This window comes from Artemia sp. Qi Xiang Cuo, chromosome 16 (assembly GCF_049724085.1).
Source record: "Artemia sp. Qi Xiang Cuo chromosome 16, ASM4972408v1, whole genome shotgun sequence".
NCBI lineage: Eukaryota > Metazoa > Arthropoda > Branchiopoda > Anostraca > Artemiidae > Artemia > Artemia sp. Qi Xiang Cuo.
Genome location: NC_142809.1, coordinates 58,848,195 through 58,873,507, shown reverse-complemented (window position 1 = coordinate 58,873,507; position 25,313 = coordinate 58,848,195). Strand labels below are relative to the sequence as shown.

At 35.1% G+C, this 25,313-nt stretch overlaps 1 protein-coding gene across 1 annotated transcript; it reads left to right on the top strand.

The window, feature by feature from the left end:
- Window positions 1-6,354: 6,354 nt before the first annotated feature.
- Window positions 6,355-25,090, top strand: LOC148943130 (uncharacterized). Its single transcript, XM_089102447.1, has 3 exons — window positions 6,355-6,359; window positions 8,123-8,351; window positions 23,681-25,090. Exons 1-3 carry the CDS (start codon window positions 6,355-6,357, stop codon window positions 25,073-25,075), a joined length of 1,629 nt encoding a protein of 542 aa, XP_088958573.1. The 3' UTR covers window positions 25,076-25,090.
- The last annotated feature ends 223 nt before the right edge of the window (window positions 25,091-25,313 follow it).

Genomic DNA, 25,313 nt, shown 5'->3' with positions numbered 1-25,313 from the left:
AACGAAAGAAATTCAAAATTAACTTTTAAAAATCAAGAAAATGTATCTTTGACAAGTTAAACCACGAGCAAACTCTTCTGAAATAGTCCAACTCTTGCATTTCAACGAAATAAATTAAAAATGAACTTTGGAAAATCAAGAAAATTTTTATGTGACAAGGTTTACAATAACCCTACACCACTGAAATATTCCAACTCTTGCATTTCAACGAATGAAATTCAAAATAAACATTGAAAAATCAAGAAAATGTATCTGTGACAGGTTATACCACGACCAAACACTACTGAAATATTCCAACTCTTGCATTTCAACGAAAGAAATTCAGAATGAACTTTGAAAAATAAAGAAAATGTAACTTTGACAGGGTAAACTAAAACCAAACACTACTGAAAAATACAAAATATTACTTTTCAACGAAAGAAATTCAAAATAAACAATCAAAAATAAAGAAAAACTACCAGTGACAAGGGACACCAAAGACAAACACTACTGAAATATTTCAACTCTTGCATTTCAACGAAGGTAATTCAAAATGAACTTTGAAAAATCAAGAAAATGTAACTGTGACAAGGTAAACCACAACCAAACACTACTCAAATATTCCAACTCTTTCATTTCAACTAAAGAAAATCAAATTTAACTTTTAAAAATCAATAAAATGTAACTGTGACAATTTATACCACAATCAAACACTACTTAAAGATTCCAACTCTTGCTATACAACGAACTAATTTAAAAATTACCTTTTAAAAATAACTAAAATTTAAGTGTGACAATTTAAGCAAAAACAACCCAATAATTAAATATTCCAACTCTTTCCTTAAAACTACATAAATTAAAATTAAAAAATTAAAATACCGAACACTTATATTTGAAAATTTAAAAAACGACAAAAAAAGAATTAAATAGTAAAAATAGTGAATTTAATTGACAGAAATTCGACATGAGATTTTAAAAATCACTAAAATGTAACTTTGACACGGAAAAAAACTAAAAAACACAACTTAAATAGTCAAACTCTTGCATTTAAAAGAAATAAATTCAAAATGAACTATGAAAATTCACGAAAATGTAATTTTGACACGGTAAACAACGACCAAAAACTACTGAAATAGTCCAACTCTTGCATTTCAAAGAAAGAAATTCAAACTTAACTAATAAAAATCAATAAAATGTAACTGTGACATTGTAAACTACAGTCAAAAACTACTGAAATAGTCAAGCTATTGATTTTCAACTAAAGAAATTCAAAATTAAATTTGAAAAATAAATAAAATGTAACTGTCACACTTTAAACCCCACCCAAACACTACTGAAAAATTCAAACTCTTGTATTTCAACTAAAGAAATTAAAAATTAAAATTTAAAATCAATGAAATTTAACTGTGAAATGGTAAAACACAAGCAAACAATACTGAAATATTAAAACTAGTTACTTAAAACTAACTAAATTCAAATTAACATTTTAAAATCAATAAAATTTAACTGTTACCATGTAAAACACAAGCAAACACGACTTAAATATTACAACTCTTTCATTTCAACGTAATAAATTCAAAATGAACTTTGAAAAATCAAGAAAATGTATCTATGACAATGTAAACCACAACCAAACACTACTGAAATATTACAACTCGTGCATTTAAAAGAAAGAAATTCAAAAAGAACTTTGAATAATCATGAAAATTTAACTGTGACAAGGTAAACCACAAAAAAACACTACTGAAATATTACAACTCTTTCATTTCAAATAATGAAATTCAAAATTAACTATGAATAATCAAGAATATGTAACTTTGAAATGGTAAACCACAACCAAACAGTACTTAAAAAGTACAACTAGTGCATTTAAATGTAATAAATTCAAAATAAACTTTTAAAAATCAGTAAAATGAAACTGTGACAATGTAAACCACAACAAAACACTAGTGAAATATTCCAACTCTTGCATTTCAATTAAATAAATTCAAAATAAACTTTGAAAAATAATGAAAATGTAACTTTGACAGGGTAAACTTCAAGAAAACACTAGTGAAATATTCCAACTCTTTCATTTCAAAGAAATAAATTAAATATGAAATTTTAAAAATTAATTGTACTTAACTGTGACAATTTAGACCTCAACAAAACACTAGTCAAATATACAAAATCTTGAATTTAAACTAAGTAAATTCAAATGAACTTTTAAAAAATACTTTAATTTATCTTTTACAAGGTAAAACACGACCAAACACTACTGAAAAAGTACAACTCTAGCATTTCAATTAAAGAAATTAAAAATTAAAATTTAAAAATAACGAAAATGTAAATGTGACAAGGTTAACCGCAAACAAACCCTACTGAAATATTCCAACTCTTGAATTACATATAAATAAATTCAAAATGAAATTTGAAAATTTATGGGAATGTAACTGTGACAAGGTAAACCCCAACTAAACACTACTTAAATATACAAACTCTTGAATTTAAACTATATAAATTAAAATTAAATTTAAAAAATTAATTTACTGTAACTGTGTCAAGTTACACCTCTACCACACACATATTAATTATACCAAATCTTGAATTTAAAATAAATAAAAACAAATTTACATTTATAAAAAAAGTTTATGTACCTGTTACCAGGTTAACCTGAACCAAACAATACAGAAATATTACAACTCTTTCATTTCAACAAAATAAATTCAAAATTAACTTTGAACAATTAAGGTACTATAAATGTGATATGGAAACCCATGACCAAAAACAAGTGAAATATTCCAACTCTTGAATTTCAAAGAAATAAATTCAAAATGAACTATGAAAAATTAAGTTAATGTAACTGTGAAACTGTAAACCACAACAAAACACTACTGAAATATTCCAACTCTTGGATTTAAACGAAAGAAATTCAAAATGAACTATTAAAAATAAAGAAAATGTAACTGTGACAAGGTAAACCACGACAAAACACTACTGAAATAGTCCAACTCTTGCATTTCAATGAAAGAAATTCAAAATGAACTTTGAAAAATCAAGAAAATGTAACTGTGACAAGGTAAACCACAACCAAACACTACTGAAATATTCCAACTCTTGCATTTCAAAGAAAGAAATTCAAAATGTACTTTCAAAAATTAAGGGAATGTAACTGTGACAGGGAAAACTACAAAATCACACTAGTGAAATATTCCAACTCTTTCATTTCAACTAAAGAAATTCAAAATTAACTGTGAAAAATTAAGTGAATGTAACTGTGAAATGGTAAACTACAACATCACACTACTGAAATATTCCAACTCTTGAATTTCAACGAAAGAAATTCAAAATTAACGTTGAAAAATGTAGAAAATGTAAATGTGACATTGTAAACCTCAACCAAACACTCCTGAAATATTCAAACTCTTGCATTTCACCTAAAGAAATTCAAAAGGTACTCTCAAAAATGAAGTGAATGTAACTCTGACAGGGTAAACTACAACATCACACTACTGAAATATTCCAACTCTTGCATTTCAACGAAAGAAATTCAAAATGAAATTTTAATAATTAAGGGACTGTAACTGTGAATTGTTAAACTAAAACATCACTATAATGAAATAGTCAAACTCTGGAATTTAAACGACTGATAACCGAATTGAGATTTAAAAAATCAAGAGTATGTAGGTGTTACATGTTATATAACAACGAACCACTTCTGAAATAGTACAATTCTTGCTTGTCAATGTAAAAAATTCAAAATGAACATTGAAAAATCAGACCTTTGGAGGGGGGAGGGGCCGGGGGCAGGGGGTCGTTCTGTGTCTCAATGCACAAAAAAGTATAAAAAATGATGAGGGAATGGGGGGGAAGGGGAGGGGAGGAGGAGGAGGAAGGAGGAGGTGGGAGGAGGAGGTAGAAGGAGGAGGGAGGAGGAGGAGGAAGGAGGTGGGAGGAGGAGGAGGAGGGAGGAGGAGGAGGAGGAGGAGGTGGGAGGAGGAGGAGGTGGGAGGAGGAGGAGGTGGGAGGAGGAGGAGGGGGTCGGGGGAGGGCCTTTGGGGCACAGGGAGGGCCTTTGGGGCACAGGGAGGGCCTTTGGGTGTCTGGGTGACATTTGGGGGGCCCGGGGATGGCCGTTGAGGGTCTGGGGTGGGCCTTTGGGGGTGCCGGTGGCCCTTTGGGAGCTTGGGGGACCTTTGAGTGTCCGGGGGGCAGTTGGGGGCCTGGGGGACATTTGGGGACCGGTGGAGGGCCTGTGGGCGCCCGGGGGACCTTTGAGGCCCGGGGGCTTCCTTCGGGGGTGGGGTATGAGGATTGGAACCCTTTGGGGTTGGGTTAGAGGACCTCACAACACTGTTCAAATGAAACTTGTGTATTATAACGACCACAGAGTTTCACCATTAAATTCTCTTCTAAAATCTCTTCAAAAATATTCTTTTAAAATGTCTCTATCTGTTTCGCCGAAATAGTTCCATAACCTGTCTAAAACGGTTTCGCCCAAATAATTCCTAAACGCAAATTCAGCGTGTTCCTTTGTTATTGGCATCTCTGTGCTAACGCATTTCAAATTAATAGGAAACCTTCTCGCACGCTAAAACAATTCATCGCTAAGATGTTTCTTGCCTAATTGTTTCCATGGCTTTTGGTTATTAATATCCTTTGGAGTTCGACCAGTAAAACTGTTCCCGAGGCAAAGACATTAATGACCTGGATCTATTCCTGGAGAAATGTTTCTAGGCGAAAATTTTTAAAGTCTGACAGATGATGTCATTGATTGATTGATCTGTCAAGAAAGGGAAATTAATTTGTTGTTTCTAAGGGGAATTATTGATTCACGATAGGTGAATTGAGGTCGACAGCACTCGGAAATCCACTTCCCCTTTGATTACGCAATCAATTTCTCGGAAATTCACTTCCCCTCGATTACGCAATCAAGTTCTCGGAAATTTATGCTCCCCTCGATTACGTAATCAATTTCTCAGAAATTCACTTCCCCCTCGAGTTCTAGATCAATACCAGTGTTCCCGTTAGAAATCAATGCGCATGTGCAACCTTCGTCCCGGAGTTATTACACATAGAAACAACAAATAAATCGACCTTGGAAAAAGAGGTCATTGACCGATTACGCAATCAATTTCTCAGAAATCCATCTCCCCTCGGGACTCTATGCCCATATTAGGACCATAAACCACGTGGTAATGTCACGACTGGCACCCCCATCTCTACTTATATATTCCGGTATGTCTTGAATTGACAAAGACGAATAGCACTTGCTGAAAGTGTAGCGCATTTATAAGCTCTCCAGAGATTATTTTTCCTTCTCCAGCTTTTGAGAAGTCTGGATGTCATCCATGGGTTTAGAGAAACAATCCTTTTAGACCTATGATTAGAAGGTGGTACTTTACAAATGCTAAGAATAGCCTCTTTAATGTTCCATAAAAGGACTCAAATAAACAAGAAAAATTCTTATTTTTATCAAACAAGCTCCCCGATTTTTTCGCTAATTTAGACCCAAGAAGAGATAACTGTTTCTCGCCAAACCTAATAGAATAGGAATCAAACACTTGAGCCCGGTTACTCTTCCCCTATTTAAAGCTAAACCGAGAATATGTTGGAAAATGATCGGAGATATCACTAACTAAAATTGAGTTTTCCTTTAAACTAAGCGTAGAGAAGATATTTTTCAATCAAAGAAGCTGTAACATTAGTTACTTGTGTGGGGATGGATGTAGATGGTAGAGTTCCTGCGGCAAGCATGGTTGAAAGAAAATCAACTGAAGCCGAAGGGTTTGAATCCATCAAATTTGTGTTAAAGTCACCCATTATGATTAACTGACACGGACGTTTCAGTATTATGTCAAATCTTTCCTCAAGATTCCGAAGAAACAACGGAACAGCACCACTAAGAGAACGATAAATATTGCCTATGATTAGATCAATACCATTAGATCTAATTTCTATAAATTGTGACTCAAAAATACCTTCAAAATTCCTTGATAAGTTATCACGCAAGCAATAATGCAAATTGCAAGATAAATACATGGCAAGACCTCCTTTAGCCATCTTGCAGCGGTTTATACATTCCATTCAAGATTGTTATCATTTCTGTAAGATTAAGGATCCTAAATCTAACGTTCACAGAGGTTTTCTTGGATTTATTCTTGGAGGCATATTCGTCAGGGAGGGGCTTTATTTACTGATTGCGTTTTAAATACAAGCCGGAAAGGGTAATCTTCTTGGCACAGGGCCAAAGGGTCTAGGACTGGAGGTTCAAAGTAATTAATGTAGAAATGGATCCCGCATGTGCACTGCCCGCCCCCCCCCCCCCAATTGCACCTCCCGGCAGAAGGGCCAAGAAACAGAAATCATCACCGCCGGTAGGGACTATAAAGTCCAATGCCGTATTCTTTACCGTTACCTTTTATGTTTCATGGTTATAGCTTACAGCAGTAGAAAAATTGAAGCGATAATATATAGTCATAATGTAGAAAATAAATACACAAACTCGTAATACAAGAATACAAAAATAAAACAACAACATGAAGCCAAGAAAGGAACTAGATTTAGCACCAAATCTATCGTTTTGAAATTAGTGTTGGATATTTATTTTGTAAATTCTATTATGCATACGTTTTTGGTTCTGGTGCTAGGTTTCGTCAGCATGCCATGTCTCATGAGGATTCACTGGCCTTGTTAAATTTTCTTAGCTGGACAAATATAATTAAAAAAAAAGTAAAATATAGTTTAAAACTAAAAGAAAGAACTATAACTGAATTTCAAAAATGCATGCAGCAATCCGAAAATGCAACTCTTTTTACATTTTTCAAAAGCTGAAATAATGTCTCATTCCATTCCTAACAAATAAATATTTAAGTATTAAGAAGATATAAATAATTACTAAATAATAAGTATATAAAATGACAAAATAAATAAATAATAATAATAAATATATAATAATAAATATTAAATACATAAATTATAAAAAGAAAATGTCAGTAGTCTTTGTTTTTCCATTGATGCTCTTTGCATCCTTACTGGGGGTGGGGGTCTTGTATTGCAAATTAAATATAGTTACAAACCAAATAGCAATTGGTTATTCAATCACTTGGCCCTCTAGCTTGATGTTTAGCTTGATACTGCTACCACTATCACTAACATTTCACTGCATCACAAGGCCGTCTGAGGCCAACACAGCTACACACACTGTTTCTCCATCCCAATTTTTTTTAATACCTCCCCTTTTACTCCCTCCCAAGAAGTTTCAATTTGCCTTAAATCCTTCCTTACGACCTCCTCTCAGCCAATTCGGGGATTACCTGTTTTTCAGTTGGTCATAGATGGTTGGCCAAAAAAGACGGTCTTTGACAATGTGTCATCGTTCATCCGCAGAATGTGTCCTATCCACCTCAACTTTTCTCTCGTTATAGTCCTAGGAAGCGGGATAAATCCACATCTTTCGTACAGCATACTGTTTGAAATACGGTCAGGCAGACTGGTACCCAAAACAGTCACAGTTCTTCTGGAAAGCATCTAATAAATACTTTTTAAAAAAATGCAGTCAATATATAGAGGAATTAAAGTGGGTAATATCGGCAAGGGAAAAATTTATAGCCTTTGGAGACAGGAGAAAATATTTGGGGAAGATTAGGTCGAAGGCTGGTCCTTATTTTTGTCCGATGTGTGGGGACGAAAATGATGATTTAATTCTTTTTTTTATGTAAGGAGTTAACAGGTTTGAGAGAGGAAATTTTTCCGGGGTGGTTCGAAAGGGAGGAATGGCTGGGTAATATATTAAGAGATAGAATTTTTTGGGGGATAAAGAATTTGGGAAGGTTTATTGGACTGGGCAGGGAGCATAGAGATCATTTTCTTTGGTTTATTTTTATTTTATTTTTGTTTTGTTTATACTAAGGGTGTTTTCATTTATTATTTTTGAAGCGTAATGTGTATTAACCATGGCCCAGTAGGGCTTTTAGTATTAATAAATCATATCATATAATGCTTTGATCATTCAGTTTATACCATAAGCTGTTTGTGGATAGGATTACTGACTGACTGTTTTCTATATAAAAATGGTTTGTTTCTAAATATTATTGAAAATCACAAACCTCAGCTCCCCTCTCCTAATGTGCAGTGTTAGTGTCTCTAATATTTGTAATTCTAGATGTGTATTTGCGGCTGGACTTAAACGTAAAGTTGGCATTGTTCCAGGGTGGAAGACCTTTGCAGGAATTCTTTGTGATAATAAACTACTGCTTTATTGTCAAACTAAAACTGGACCTCCGAAACTATCCATCCCTCTTGAGTCTTATGAAGTGCGCGCTGCCAGTGTTTCTAAGAAGAAGAAGAACTATGAGTTTGTGATTGTCGGTGCTGGCAAACAAACATATAAGGTTTGTTTATTTTGTTTTCGTTTTTATAAACAAAAAATCGCGAAGAAAGGAAACGAGGACAATTAACAGCCAGTGAAAAAATTGAAAAATTATGCAAATATTTCGGTCAAGACCTCCGCTTGACCGTCCTCAGTGCAGAATAAAACTGATAAAAATATAAAAACCAAACCTTAAAATAAAAACACGAAACTAAAATTGTACGACCCTTTCCTAGTAACGGTGAAAGGGTAACTGAATAAAAACACAAGTCTAAATGTCATTTCAGAATTTCATTTTGCGTAAAGCACTTTTAAAGGCTGATCGCTTTCCAGTTTGATTGTTATCGGAGACTCTATTCGATTGCACAATATAACTTTGTGGATGTATGTAAAAACGATCAGAATTAATAATTTTGTCATAAATGGGACTTAGAAAAATTTCTCCAGTGTCTCTAATGAGAGCTACCTTTTGGTGAATGTGCTTTTTTATTTCAACTGCCTCCCTGAAAACTTGCGTGAGACCCTTAACGGGGGCAACGATAGAGGCCTCGTCAAACAAAATGAAATGGTGTGGATTCTCGTACACATGTTGCGCCAAGGCGGAATCAAAAAGCTCAGGCCTGTGGCGTAACCTCATTGCCTTGTCAATTGAGGACTTGTGCTCAGATAACCTCTCCCCCAATTGCTGTTGGGTTCTACCAACATAAAAACAGCCACAAGAACAAGGAATTCTATAAACACCACTACCCAGAATGGGGCTGGTTTTATCTTTGCCGTTGTTAAAAAAGTTCTGTGTAATATTTGAATTTTTAAAGGCGACGCTAAGTTTATGTTTTTTAAGGATTCTTTTCAATTTGTCACTAAATTTTGGAATGTAGGGTAGAACAGTGAAAAGTTTCTTATCATCCACCACTGGGACGGTATCTGTTGGGGCTTGTGGACCTGATGCCCTCCCCTCTGCTTTTTTTCGTCTTCTGTCTATAATGGTCTCAAGTACTTTTATAGGGTAGCCAATGCAAAATAAAATGTCCTTAATATAATTCAATTCTGAGTCTATGTGAGGCTCTGAGCATATTCTTATTACTCGGTCAACCAAAGAAATAACAACTCCTCTTTTTATGCAGGAAGAGTGGCTGGAGGAAAAATGCAAATACCTATCGTTATGCGTAGGCTTTCTATAAATGGAAAATTCAAGGCCAGGAGACTTATTGAAAATTAAAACATCTAGGAAAGGAAGTTTGTGGTTATGTTCTAGTTCTAAAGTGAACTGAAGGTTTGAGTCCAAAGTGTTTAGATGAGTTAAGAAGGAGTTAAGTGACTCTCCTCCGTGCTCCCACAGAGAAATAACATCATCGACAAACCTACCCCAGAAACGGTGTTTTATCGGAAAATTTTCCAGAGCAGAGATTTCTATGAATTCCATATAAAATGTTGCCAAAAATGGTGAAAGACTTGTACCCATAGGTAAACCCCTAATTTGGGTGAAAAATTGATTATTATATCGGAAATATGAGGAGGAACGATTGCAAAGACGGACGAGACGCATAATAGTTTCTATGTCCAGTGTTTTGTAGTCTATTTGATCAATATTATCTTCTAATTTCCTTTGAAGAGCTAGTTCACATTTTTTAATATCGCAAGATGTATACATAGAAATGGCATCAAAACTGGCCAAAACTGTATCTTTTTTTATTTCAATGTCTTTTAATTTTTCAACAAAGTGAACTGAGTTTCTTATGTATGAAGTTTGTGTTTGCAGCAGGGGGCGAAAAAGTGTTGACAACCATTTCCCCAATATGGCAGTCGGAGAGCTATAAGAAGCCACAATTGGGCGTAGAGGGACTCCATCTTTGTGGATTTTTGGGAGCCCGTAAAATTTAGGAGCTGAACAACCTTTAGGGTAAAATTATTTATACATTTGTGGAGTAATAAGTCTTCCAGTTTGCAAAATTCCTAGCTCCTTTCGTACTAGACGTGTGAGCTTATCGGTGGGGTCTGAATCTATGGGCTTGTAAGTATGGCTGTCGGATAAAATATCCGTACCTTTTTTATGATACTAATTTTTATTAATGATAACTCAGTTATTTCAGTTATAATCCATGGTAATATTGATTTGTTTGTATTTTTTTTAATTTTTCAGAATTTGTGTTTCCTGATTTCTTAAAATTTGGGAAACTTGACTGTAATCAAAAACATTCGTAACCACCTCTCCTCGAAGTAAATCTGGATTTTCCACAGCACCACGTGAACCAAATATACCCGCCTCCACATTGGAGACTATCTCTGCGAAATTCACTTGTGTTTGAGGTAGGCAAAATTTAGGTCCCTTAGACAAAAAATGGGTTTCTTCTGGAGTAAGAACTTCAGAAGATAGGTTGTCAATGGCCGGACCAGGACAAAATCTCGGAAGAAAACATCTGGAATTCTGAAATTTTTCGTATTCCAACTTTTAAACTTTTCTGATAAACGAGCCTTAGCCATACAAAAGTTGTGGCGGAAAGTATTCTGAGATATTCTAGATATCTGCTGAAAATCCGTCGGTGAAAGGTTTTGCTGTAGAAATTGTCGAGTTTTTGATATTGCATTACTTAGGAAAAAAAGTCTTTTTTTTTTTTGTTTTGAAATGTGAACCAAAGACTGAAAAACAAACCAAAACCAAAATTGCCGTTAGGATTTTGTGACTAGGTTTATGCGGAAACGAAGAGAATTAGGAAGAAATCTCTTTACTCTACAACGCTGTAAAAATTCTTCTTGATTAATAAGGTTGGCGTGTTTTTTAGACAAATCAAAATAATTAAGAACAGACTTGGTCAAAAGCTCCCCGTAAGCTATTCTCAAATAATTTCTGAGACCACACTGGCTCATCATGATAAAAAAAAAATCGCTAAGAAAGGACATGAGGACAAATAACAGCCAGTGAAAAAATTGAAAAATTATACAAATATTTCGGTCAAGACCTCCGCTTGACCGTCCTCAGTGCAGAATAAAACTGATAAAAATATAAAAACCAAACCTTAAAATAAAAACACGAAACTAAAATTGGACGACCCTTTCCTAGTAACGGTGAAAGGGTAACTGAATAAAAACACAAGTCTAAATGGCATTTCAGAATTTCATTTTGCGTAAAGCACTTTTAAAGGCTGATCGCTTTCCAGTTTGATTGTTATCGGAGACTCTATTCGATTGCACAATATAACTTTGTGGATGTATGTAAAAACGATCAGAATTAATAATTTTGTCATAAATGGGACTTAGAAAAATTTCTCCAGTGTCTCTATTGAGAGCTACCTTTTCGTGAATGTGCTTTTTTATTTCAACTGCCTCCCTGAAAACTTGCGTGAGACCTTTGACGGGGGCAACGATAGAGGCCTCGTCAAACAAAATGATAGGCTATAGTGTGGATTCTCGTACACATGTTGCGCCAAGGCGGAATCAAAAACCTCAGGCCTTTGGCGTAACCTCATTGCCTTGTCAATTGAGGACTTGTGCTCAGATAACCTCTCCCCCAATTGCTGTTGGGTTCTACCAACATAAAAACAGCCACAAGAACAAGGAATTCTATAAACACCACTGCCCAGAAGGGGGCTGGTTTTATCTTTGCCGTTGTTAAAAAAGTTCTGTGTAATATTTGAATTTTTAAAGGCGACGCTCAGTTTATGTTTTTTAATGATTCTTTTCAATTTGTCACTCAATTTTGGAATGTAGGGTAGAACAGTGAAAAGTTTCTTATCATCCACCAATGGGATGGTATCTGTTGGGGCTTGTGGACCTGATGCCCTCCCCTCTGCCTTTTTTCGTCTTCTGTCTATAATGGTCTCAAGTAATTTTATAGGTTAGCCATTGCAAAATAAAATGTCCTTAATATAGTTCAATTCTGAGTCTATGTGAGGATCTGAGCATATTATTATTACTCGGTCAACCAAAGAAATAACAACTCCTCTTTTTATGCAAGGAGAGTGGTTGGAGGAAAAATGCAAATACCTATCGTTATGCGTATGCTTTCTATAAATAGAAAATTCAAGGCCAGGAGACTTATTGAAAATTAAAACATCTAGGAAAGGAAGTTTGTGGTTATGTTCTAGTTCTATAGTGAACTGAAGGTTAGAGTCCAAAGTGTTTAGATGAGTTAAGAAGGAGTTAAGTGACTCTCCTCCGTGCTCCTTGTTGAAAAATTAAAAGACATTGAAATAAAAAAAGATACGATTTTGGCCAGTTTCGATGCCATTTCTATGTATACGTCTTGCGACATTAAAAAATGTGAACTAGCTCTTCAAAGGAAATTAGAAGATAATATTGATCAAATAGACTACAAAACACTGGACATAGAAACTATTATGCGTCTCGTCCGTCTTTGCAATAGTTCCTCCTCGTATTTCCGATATAATAATCAATTTTTCACCCAAATTAGGGGTTTACCTATGGGTACAAGTCGTTCACCATTTTTGGCAACTTTTTATATGGAATTCATAGAAATCTCTGCTCTGGAAAATTGTCCGATAAAACACAGTTTCTGGGGTAGGTTTGTCGATGATATTATTTCTCTGTGGGAGCACGGAGGAGAGTCACTTAACTCCTTCTTAACTCATCTAAACACTTTTGACTCTAACCTTCAGTTCACTATAGAACTAGAACATAACCACAAACTTCCTTTTCTAGATGTTTTAATTTTCAATAAGTCTCCTGGCATTGAATTTTCCATTTATAGAAAGCCTACGCATAAAGATAGGTATTTGCATTTTTCCTCCAACCACTCTCCCTGCATAAAAAGAGGATTTTTTATTTCTATGGTTGACCGAGTAATAAGAATATGCTCAGAGTCTCACATAGACTCAGAATTGAACTATATTAAGGACATTTTATTTTGAAATGGCTACCCTATAAAATTACTTGAGACCATTATAGACAGAAGACGAAAAAAGGCAGAGGGGAGGGCATCAGGTCCACAAGCCCCAACAGATACCGTCCCATTGGTGGATGATAAGAAACTTTTCACTGTTCTACCCTACATTCCTAAATTGAGTGACAAATTGAAAAGAATCCTTAAAAAACATAAACTTAGCGTCGCCTTTAAAAATTCAAATATTACACAGAACTTTTTTAACAACGGCAAAGATAAAACCAGCCCCATTCTGGGTAGTGGTGTTTATAGAATTCCTTGTTCTTGTGGCTGTTTTTATGTTGGTAGAACCCAACATAAATTGGGGGAGAGGCTATATGAGCACAAGTCCTTCAATCGACAAGGCAATGAGGTTACGCCAAAGGCCTGAGGTTTTTGATTCCGCCTTGGCGCAACATGTGTACGAGAATCCACACCATTTCATTTTGTTTGACGAGGCCTCTATCGGTGCCCCCGTTAAAGGTCTCACGCAAGTTTTCAGGGAGGCAGTTGAAATAAAAAAGCACATTCACCAAAAGGTAGCTCTCAATAGAGACACTGGAGAAATTTTTCGAAGTCCCATTTATGACAAAATTATTAATTCTGATCGTTTTTACATACATCCACAAAGTTATATTGTGCAATCGAATAGAGTCTCCGATAACAATCAAACTGGAAAGCGATCAGCCTTTAAAAGTGCTTTACGCAAAATGAAATTCTGAAATGCCATTTAGACTTGTGTTTTTATTCAGTTACCCTTTCACCGTTACTAGGAAAGGGTCGTACAATTTTAGTTTCGTGTTTTTATTTTAAGGTTTGGTTTTTATATTTTTATCAGTTTTATTCTGCACTGAGGACGGTCAAGCGGAGGTCTTGACCGAAATATTTGCATAATTTTTCAATTTTTTCACTGGCTGTTAAATTTCCTCGTTTCCTTTCTTCGCGATTTTTTGTTTATCATGATGAGACAGTGTGGTCTCAAAAATTATTTGAGACTAGCTTACGGGGAGCTTTTGACCAAGTCTGTTCTTAATTATTTTGATTTGTCCAAAAAACACGCCAACCTTATTAATCAACAAGAATTTTTACAGCGTTGTAGAGTAAAGATAATTCTTCCAATTTCTATTCTTTTCCGCATAACCCTTGGTACAAAACCCGAACGGCATTTTTGGGTTAGGTTTGGTTTTCTGTCTTTGTTTAAATTTTTAAAACACCAAAAAAAACGACGTTTTTTCCTAAGTAACACAATTTCAAAAACTCGACAATTTCTACAGCAAAACCTTTCACCGACGGATTTTCAACAGATATATAGAATAGCTCAGAATACTTTCCGCCACGACTTTTGTATGGCTAAAGCTCGTTTATCAGAAAAGTTTGAAAAATTAGACTACGAAAAATTTCAGAATTCCAGATGTTTTCTTCCGAGATTTTGTCCTGGTCCGGCCATTGAGAACCTATCTTCTAAAGTTCTTACTCCGGAAGAAACCCATGTTTTGTCCAAGGGACATAAATTTTGCCTACCTCAAACACAAGTGAATTTCGCAGAGATAGTCTGCAATGTGGAGGCGGGTATATTTGGTTCACGTGGTGCTATGGAAAATCCAGATTTACTTCGAGGAGAGGTGGTTAAGAATATTCTTAATTTCAGTCCATATTCCCCAAGGTTAAAAAATCAGGAAACACACACTCTCAAAAAATTAAAAAAAAAGACCCACACATCATTATCACCAGGGCTGATAAAGGAAATAAAATTGTTATCCTTGATAAAACTTCATATAATACAAAAGTTACAGATATTTTATCCGACACCCATACTTACAAGCCCATAGATTCAGACCCCACCGATAAGTTCACACGTTTAGTACGAAAGGAGCTAGGGATTTTGCAAACTGAAAGACTTATTACTCCACAAATGTATAAATTATTTTACCCTAAAGGTTGTTCAGCTCCTAAATTCTACGGGCTCCCAAAAATCCACAAAGATGGAGTCCCTCTACGCCCAATTGTGGCTTCTTATAGCTCTCCGATTGCAAGATGGGGGAAATGGTTGTCAACACTTTTTCGCCCCCTTATGCAAACTCAAACTTCATACATAAGAAACTCAGTTCACTTTGTTGAAAAACTAAAAGACATTGAAATAATAAAAGATACAATTTTGGCCAGTTTCGATGCCATTTCTTTGTATACGTCTTGCGACATTAAAAAATGTGAACTAGCTCTTCAAAGGAAATTAGAAGATAATATTGCTCAAAGAGACTACAAAACACTGGATATAGAAACTATTATGCGTCTCGTCCGTCTTTGCAATAGTTCCTCCTCATATTTCCAATACAATACTCAAATTTTCACCCAAATTAGGGGTTTGCCTATGGGTCCATGTCTTTCACCATTTTTGGCAACTTTTTATATGGAATTCATAGAAATCTCTGCTCTGGAAAATTTTCCGATAAAACACCGTTTCTGGGGTAGGTTTGTCGATGATGTTATTTCTCTGTGTGAGCACGGAGGAGAGTCACTTAACTCCTTCTTAACTCATCTAAACACTTTGGACTCTAACCTTCAGTTCACTATAGAACTAGAACATAACCACAAACTTCCTTTCCTAGATGTTTTAATTTTCAATAAGTCTCCTGGCCTTGAATTTTCTATTTATAGAAAGCCTACGCATAACGATAGGTATTTGCATTTTTCCTCCAACCACTCTCCTTGCATAAAAAAAGGAGTTGTTATTTCTTTGGTTGACCGAGTAATAAGAATATGCTCAGAGCCTCACATAGACTCAGAATTGAACTATATTAAGGACATTTTATTTTGCAATGGCTACCCTATAAAATTACTTGAGACCATTATAGACAGAAGACGAAAAAAGGCAGAGGGGAGGGCATCAGGTCCACAAGCCGCAACAGATACCGTCCCATTGGTGGATGATAAGAAACTTTTCACTGTTCTACCCTACATTCCAAAATTGAGTGACAAATTGAAAAGAATCCTTGAAAAACATAAACTTAGCGTCGCCTTTAAAAATTCAAATATTACACAGAACTTTTTTAACAAAGGCAAAGATAAAACCAGCCCCATTCTGGGTAGTGGTGTTTATAGAATTCCCTGTTCTTGTGGTTGTTTTTATGTTGGTAGAACCCAGCAGCAATTGGGGGAGAGGTTATCTGAGCACAAGTCCTCAATCGACAAGGCAATGAGGTTACGCCAAAGGCCTGAGGTTTTTGATTCCGCCTTGGCGCAACATGTGTACAAGAATCCACACCAATTCATTTTGTTTGACGAGGCCTCTATCGTTGCCTCCGTCAAAGGTCTCACGCAAGTTTTCAGGGAGGCAGTTGAAATAAAAAAGCACATTCACGAAAAGGTAGCTCTCAATAGAGACACTGGAGAAATTTTTCTAAGTCCCATTTATGACAAAATTATTAATTCTGATCGTTTTTACATACATCCACAAAGTTATATTGTGCAATCGAATAGAGTCTCCGATAACAATCAAACTGGAAAGCGATCAGCCTTTAAAAGTGCTTTACGCAAAATGAAATTCTGAAATGCCATTTAGACTTGTGTTTTTTATTCAGTTACCCTTTCACCGTTACTAGGAAAGGGTCGTCCAATTTTAGTTTCGTGTTTTTATTTTAAGGTTTGGTTTTTATATTTTTATCAGTTTTATTCTGCACTGAGGACGGTCAAGCGGAGGTCTTGACCGAAATATTTGCATAATTTTTCAATTTTTTCACTGGCTGTTAAATGTCCTCGTTTCCTTTCTTCGCGATTTTTTGTTTATCATGATTAGCCCGTGTGGTCTCAAAAATTATTTGAGACTAGCTTACGGGGAGCTTTCGACCAGATCTTTTATTAACTATTTTGATTTGTCTAAAAAACACTCCAACCTTATTAATCAACAAAAATTTTTACAGCATTGTAAAGTATACAGACTTCTTCAGAGTTCTCTTCGTGTACACAGACGCCTATGCCCACAATCCGAATGGCATTTTAGGTATTGGGTTGTTTTTCATTCTTTGTTTCACATTTTAAAAGACAAAAAAAAAATACGTTTTTTCCTAAGTAATACAATATCAAAAACTCTACAATTTCTAAAGCAAAACCTTTCACCGACGGATTTTCAGCAGATATCTAGATTAGCTCAGAATACTTTCCGCCACGACTTTTTTTTGGCTAAGGCTCGTTTATCAGAAAAGTTTGAAAAATTAGAGTACAAAGAATTTCAGAATTCCGGATGTTTTCATTCTAGATGTTGTCCTAGTCCAGCCATTGACAACCTATCTTCTGAAGTTCTTACTCTGGAAGAAACCCATTTTTTGTCTAAGGGACCTAAATTTTGCCTACCTCAAACGCAAGTGAATTTCTCACAGAGAGAGTCTCCAATGTGGAGGCGGGTAAAACTGGTTCACGTGGTGCTGTGGAATAACCAGATTTACTTCGAGGAGAGGTGGTTAAGAATATTCTTGATTTCATTCCATATTCCCCAAGGTTAAAAAATCAGGAAACACAAACTCTCAAAAAATTAAAAAAAAAGACCCACACATCATTATCACCAGGGCTGATAAAGGAAATAAAATTGTTATCATTGATAAAAATTCATATAATACAAAAGTTACAGATGTTTTATCCGACAACCATACTTACAAGCCCATAGATTCAGACCCCACCGATAAGTTCACACGTTTAGTACGAAAGGAGCTAGGAATTTTGCAAACTGAAAGACTTATTACTCCAAAAATGTATAAATTATTTTACTCTAAAGGTTGTTCAGCTCCTAAATTCTACGGGCTCCCAAAATCCACACAGATGGAGTCCCTCTACGCCCAATTGTGGCTTCTTATAGCTCTCCGACTGCCATATTGGGGAAATGGTTGTCAACACTTTTTCGCCCCCTTATGCAAACACAAACTTCATACATAAGAAACTCAGTTCACCTTGTTGAAAAATTAAAAGACATTGAAATAAAAAAAGATACAATTTTGGCCAGTTTCGATGCCATTTCTATGTATACGTCTTGCGACATTAAAAAATGTGAACTAGCTCTTCAAAGGAAATTAGAAGATAATATTGATCAAATAGACTACAAAACACTGGACATAGAAACTATTATGCGTCTCGTCCGTCTTTGCAATAGTTCCTCCTCATATTTCCGATATAATAATCAATTTTTCACCCAAATTAGGGGTTTACCCATGGGTACAAGTCTTTCACCATTTTTGGCATCTTTTTATATGGAATTCATAGAAATCTCTGCTCTGGAAAATTTTCCGATAAAACACCGTTTCTGGGGTAGGTTTGTCGATGATGTTATTTCTCTGTGGGAGCACGGAGGAGAGTCACTTAACTCCTTCTTAACTCATCTAAACACTTTGGACTCAAACCTTCAGTTCACTTTAGAACTAGAACATAACCACAAACTTCCTTTCCTAGATGTTTTAATTTTCAATAAGTCTCCTGGCCTTGAATTTTCTATTTATAGAAAGCCTACGCATAACGATAGGTATTTGCATTTTTCCTCCAACCACTCTCCTTGCATAAAAAGAGGAGTTGTTATTTCTTTGGTTGACCGAGTAATAAGAATATGCTCAGAGCCTCACATAGACTCAGAATTGAACTATATTAAGGACATTTTATTTTGCAATGGCTACCCTATAAAATTACTTGAGACCATTATAGACAGAAGACGAAAAAAGGCAGAGGGGAGGGCATCAGGTCCGCAAGTCCCAACAGTTACCGTCCCATTGGTTGATGATAAGAAACTTTTCACTGTTCTACCCTACATTCCAAAATTGAGTGACAAATTGAAAAGAATCTTTAAAAAACATAAACTTAGCGTTGCCTTTAAAAATTCAAATATTGCAAATAACTTTTTTAAAAACGGCAAAGATAAAACCAGCCCTATTCTGGGCAGTGGTGTTTATAGAATTCCTTGTTCTTGTGGCTGTTTTTATGTTGGTAGAACCCAACAGCAATTGGGGGAGAGGCTATCTGAGCACAAGTCCTCAATTGACAAGGCAATGAGGTTACGCCAAAGGCCTGAGGTTTTTGATTCCGCCTTGGCGCAACATGTGTACGAGAATCCACACCATTTCATTTTGTTTGATGAGGCCTCTATCGTTGCCCCCGTTAAAGGTCTCAAGCAAGTTTTCAGGTAGGCAGTTGAAATAAAAAAGCACATTCACCAAAAGGTAGCTCTCAATAGAGACACTGGAGAAATTTTTCTAAGTCCCATTTATGACAAAATTATTAATTCTGATCGTTTTTACATACATCCACAAAGTTATATTGTGCAATCGAATAGAGTCTCCGATAACAATCAAACTGGAAAGCGATCAGCCTTTAAAAGTGCTTTACGCAAAATGAAATTCTGAAATGCCATTTAGACTTGTGTTTTTTATTCAGTTACCCTTTCACCGTTACTAGGAAAGGGTCGTCCAATTTTAGTTTCGTGTTTTTATTTTAAGGTTTGGTTTTTATATTTTTATCAGTTTCATTCTGCACTGAGGACGGTCAAGCGGAGGTCTTGACCGAAATATTTGCATAATTTTTCAATTTTTTCACTGGCTGTTAATTGTCCTCGTTTCCTTTCTTCGCGATTTTTTGTTTATCATGATTAGCCAGTGTGGTCTCAGAAATTATTTTCGTTTTTATGCTTATCACAAGATGTATTTTTTTAGCATCATGTTTCTGCGTCATAATTATGTTTGGCTGTCTTAAGCCAAGGTTTATTTCTATAAACTTAAAATGCTTTTGACAGTTTTTCTAAAATTATAAGCTAAAAACATTGTTTCCCACAATCTTGATTATGATCGTGTTTTATTCTTGTTTTGGTGAAGAAAAAAACACACTGTTCAAAATACACACGTAGTTTTCAGTAAAGTGGAAACGACCCTCTGGCCTTGCGAGGTTCTAGAGGGGCCGGACAGTGGTGTCAATCCACTGAAATATAGAAAAGGGGGGAATTTTGTTGTTTTCCCAATTTTTAAAATAAATATACAAAAACATGCGTTTTCCAATAAAATTACCCCTTAAAGCATTTGTCAAAATCTAAGAGGGGATCTAGGGGGGACAAAAGCCTTATGACTCCAATTGACGCGCCTTTAGGCCTACTGTCATTTAAGGAAATTTATGTTTGTATCAATTTTTACTTGATAATTCATTTCGATTTAAAAACTGTTTTGGGGTTCTCCTATTTAACTATAGTCGTATATGTTCTTTTTATGTGTGATGTGATTACTCACTTTAATTTCTGTTGATTTTTAGTTTCATTTTTTCGTATGTAGTAATTTTTCTGTGATTTAAGTCAACAAAACTGACTTTATTTCTGCCCATTTTGGTTTTTAAGATGGCTCCAGGATGGGGTCATCAAAATGCTTTAAAATAAATTGAATTTTTTATGATGGAGTAAACTGCAAAGTTAAAAACAGAACGAATGTGTGATTCACCAGGCGAAAAATATTGTATGAACAGAATGAATGTATGGATCACCAATAAGGTGAGACATGCGCAGCTGTGTTGGCTTCTTGTGAATTCGTGCTGGGATGACTTCATTTAGTGTTTATGGTGGTTATAATAGCAGTATCATACGCTAATTCACCAATGATCCCTTATCAACGATTAACAATTTACACGGTTAAATGACAAATATGTTTATAAAATATTAAAATTTTTTTACAATGATCGGTGGCATTCTACCAACAGCCATTAGCGTACTTGGCAGGCTACTCCACTATTAAGTTACGATAACGTGACACTTGATTTCATTAGTTCATCCTAGCAAAGCTCAAAGCTCCACCAGCAGACTCCTTATAACGAACTTCTTTATAATATAACTTTTGTTCTATTTTTTTCAAATTAGTTTTAGAAGTGAGAATATTAATTCTGTTTCACAACTTCAACGATTTTCAGAAATAATCTAAAGTAATCGCTTTTACTGAAATAAGTTAGTATTCGGGTTTTTCTATATTTGTATTTAGAAAGAACTGTAAGCAGGCAAGCTGCATGTCCGTCCCCCCTCCCCTGAGAAATTTCGATGTGTTCACAGGTTTCTCATAATTTTTATATTTTCTCCATAATTGATAGTCTGCCAGCTGTTAATTCGACTGATCAAAATTTGTTTTCATTTATACCTTACTTTCTGCGTAATTGTAATTCCTGAGGTGGTCTTAGGTGTATTAAATAAAAAAAAACAAGTTTTTTAAACTGAAAGTAAGGAGCGACATTAAAACTTAAAACGAACAGAAATTATTCCGTATATGAAAGGGACTGTCCTCTCCTCAACGCCTCGCTCTTTACGCTAAAGTTTTTTATTGTTTTAAAAAATAAAGTTGTGAGACAGAGTCAAACTTTAGCGTAAAGAGCGAGGCGTTGAGGAGAGGACAGTCCGTTTCATATACAGAATAATTTCTGTTCGTTTTAAGTTTTAATGTCGCTCCTTACTTTCAGTTTAAAAAACTTGTTTTTTTTATTTAATTTTTGAATGTTTTTGAATAAATGCAGGTTTTGATCTTGGCTCACCGTACATGAATAATTAAAACAAAAATCATATTAATTTAATTTTATTTAGTTAAATGGCTTTCTCGAAACTTGTTTAATTTTATTTACGAACGTTTTTATTAGTAATAAATATACGTATATGAAAGAGACTGTCCCCTCCTCAACGCCTCGCTCTTTACGCTAAAGTTTTTTATTGTTTTAATAAATAAAGTTGTGAGAAAGAGTCAAACTTTAGCGTAAAGAGCGTGGCGTTGAGGAGGGGACAGTCCCTTTCATATACGGAATAATTTCTGTTCGTTTTAAGTTTTAATGTCGCTCCTTACTTTCAGTTTAAAAAACTTGTTTTTTTTTATTAAATTTTTGAACGTTTTTGAATAAATGCAGGTTTTGATCTTGGCTCACCGTACATGAATAATTAAAACAAAATTTTCATATTAATTTACTTTTATTTAGTTAAATGGCTTTCTCGAAACTAGTTCAATTTTATTTACGTTTTTATTAGTAATAAATATACGTAACTTACGAATTAACTTACGTAACGAACTTCTATATTCATATATTTTTAATTTGTTTATTAGGGGTTCGCCCCTAGTCAATACCTTGCTCTTTAAGCGAAAGTTCGAATTTTGTTCCAATTCTTTAAAAATGACCGCTTAATCACAAAGGCCGTTAATTAGAATAAATAGCTCTTATGAAAGTACTAAAAAATCTTTGGCTTAAAGAGCGAGGTATTGACTACGGGGTGAACCCAATAATATATATAATATTTTCTGTTCGTTTGAAGTTTCGATGTTGCTGCTATTGCAGTTGAAATACTTGTTTTTTTATATTAAATTTCTGATCTTTTTTTAAATAATGCTGGGAAGTCCGGCGTCCCCTTTATAGCAATGTCCCTTCCCCCATGAAAACATCCTTCATGGAAAGATCCTCCCACATAACCTCCGACCCACCCCTCTCCCCCACTACCAGGAAAAATCTCCCCTGAAAACGTCTGTATACTTCCAAATAACCAATACGATATGTTAACATTGGGTAAGATTCATAAGTTTCAGCCCTCCCCCCAGGAATTTAGGGGGATTAAGTCATCCTAAAAGACATACTTATTATATTTTCGAACATTCTGAACAAAATGGCTATCTCAAAATTTTGATCAGGTGACTTTGGGAAAAAAATGAGCGTGGGAGGGGGCCTAGTTGCCCTCCATTTTTTTGGTCACTTAAAAAGGACACTAGAACTTTTAATTTCCATTCCACTGAGCCCTCCCATGATATTCTAGGACAATTGGGTCGATATGATCACCCCTGGGGAAAAAAAAAAAACAAACAAATAAACACGCACCCGTGATCTTTCTTCTGGCAAAAAATGCAAAATTCCACATTTTTGTAGATGGGAGCTTGAAACCTCTACAGTAGGGTTCTCTGATACGCCGAATCTGATGGTGTGATTTTCATCAAGGTTCTATAACTTTTAGGGGGTGTTTTCTCCTTTTTTCGAAAATCAGGCAAATTTTCTCAGGCTTTTCTCGCTTAACTTTTGATAGGTAGGATTAAACTTGATAAAAGTTATATATTTGAAATCAACATTAAAATCTGATTCTTTTGGTGTATCTATTTGTATCAAAATACGGTTTTCTAGAGTTTCGGTTACCATTGAGCCGGGTCGCTCCTTACTTACAGTTCGTTACCACGAACTGTTTGATTGTATATTAGCGTATTACAATATAATGGACAATTCGATGCTCGCGTGCTATTTCTGCTATTACGGAAAATAAAGAAGTTATTTACAATTTTATTTATTTTAATTCACCTTTTTTGTGTGTTTGTTTTTTTTAAAGTTTTATCTCCCCCGAAATAAATGCGTGCGCATGTACCTACCTTGACTTTTATTATAATCCATGGCAGCTCCATGAATAGAACAAGGTCTATTTATGATGCAAATTTGTTTGATCAGTTTTAATGTCTTCTCTCTTTTTTCAGTTCAGAACAGAAACTGAAAACGACTTGGTTGATTGGATTCGCTCTTTAGAAAACTGTATAAAATCAGTAACTGCAATCAACTTAATTGGGGTGACTGAAGATGAAACGTCTGATTGCTTTGCATACGAAAATGGCATTTCTTATCTTGACGAAAAAAACAACGAGACTGCAAATTGCGATATATATGTGCAAAATTACAACATTGTAAGTGACGCCAAAAAAAAAGATGAATATGAATGTGACAGAGCTTTGACAAAACAAACTGGAGAACCAAATTCATCTCTAATTGAATTGCGCGATTTACCTTCTCTTCCAAACGATCTGTATGATGATATAGGTAGTATTGCAAGTGAAAATATATATGATATACCGATCAAGGAAGTAAAAGAAGATGTTTATGACGTTCCACTTTCTCATGATAGATCTAGGAAGTCATCTAGTGGTACTATGTATGACTCATTTGATGATTTTATTTACGAGGCACCAGATATATCGTTTGACCCATCAGAGCTTTATGATACACCCAGGCCTTGTGATATGAAGAGCAGTACGATATCCGTTAGTGGTAAACTGAATGGTGAAAAAAAAGATGAGCCTCCTCCATTGACCTTAAAAAATAAAATGCTTAAAAAGAGTCAGATTATTAAAGAGCCTTTATATAATGTTCCAAGAAGTCTTTTTGATGAGGATATATACGATAAACCTAAGCACCAATCTAAAGTAGCACCGGGAATACAAACTTTCAGAAAAGACTATATTGAAACTACCTCAAAACAAGGAAGTGAAAAGTCTAAAGTAACAAGACAGCTTTCTTTTACAAATGGATCAAAAATATTTAAGGACGAGCTTGAACTGAAGTTTAAGAAACTGAATTCTGAAACCCCAATTTTAGAAAGAAATAAGAAAGAATTTATGGGGCAGTTACTATATGATACGCCAAATGAGGGACGATTTATGGCTTATCCAGCAATTGTTGAGCCCGTCTCTCCAACAGAAATAACTTACCATAAGTCACCGAAATCTTCCTCCACTACTAAATCTAGTCCACTTTCTGAAGTCTTTCATAATGCCAGGAATGTTTTCCTTCAAAAAACTGAGCAGCTGAAGAAGAATCCAGCAAAGCTGAAATTAGACCTTCAATTTTTGGGTAACATTAATGATGACTGTGATAAGTCAAAGTCAGCCCCCACTACTCCCACGAAAGTGGTCCCTCCAAGACCTCCAGCCCCAAATTTTAAAAGGGACGAAGGTGCAGTCGTTCCTCCATTAAAGTCGTCGCCTTATTCTATGGAAGATATATATGAAGATATTGATTCAATAGAACATACCGGTAGGTTAAATCACTTTAGAATGAGGTTCAAAACAACTTTATTTGGAAACCTTAAGATACCATAATATACACTTTACGACACTTTTTTACTAACCTGCACTCCTAACAATTTTAAGGGAGCTTCATATATTTCATTCTATGCTAGATGCTAGATATATTTCATTCCATTCCATGTCAAAATATTGATTCAATAAACATGCTAGCATGTTAAAACACCTTAAAATGGTGAATAGGCTACTTCTTAATAAGTTCTACTGCTGAAAAGATCGAGATTGCTTCATATGCATCATTTTATAGAAAGTA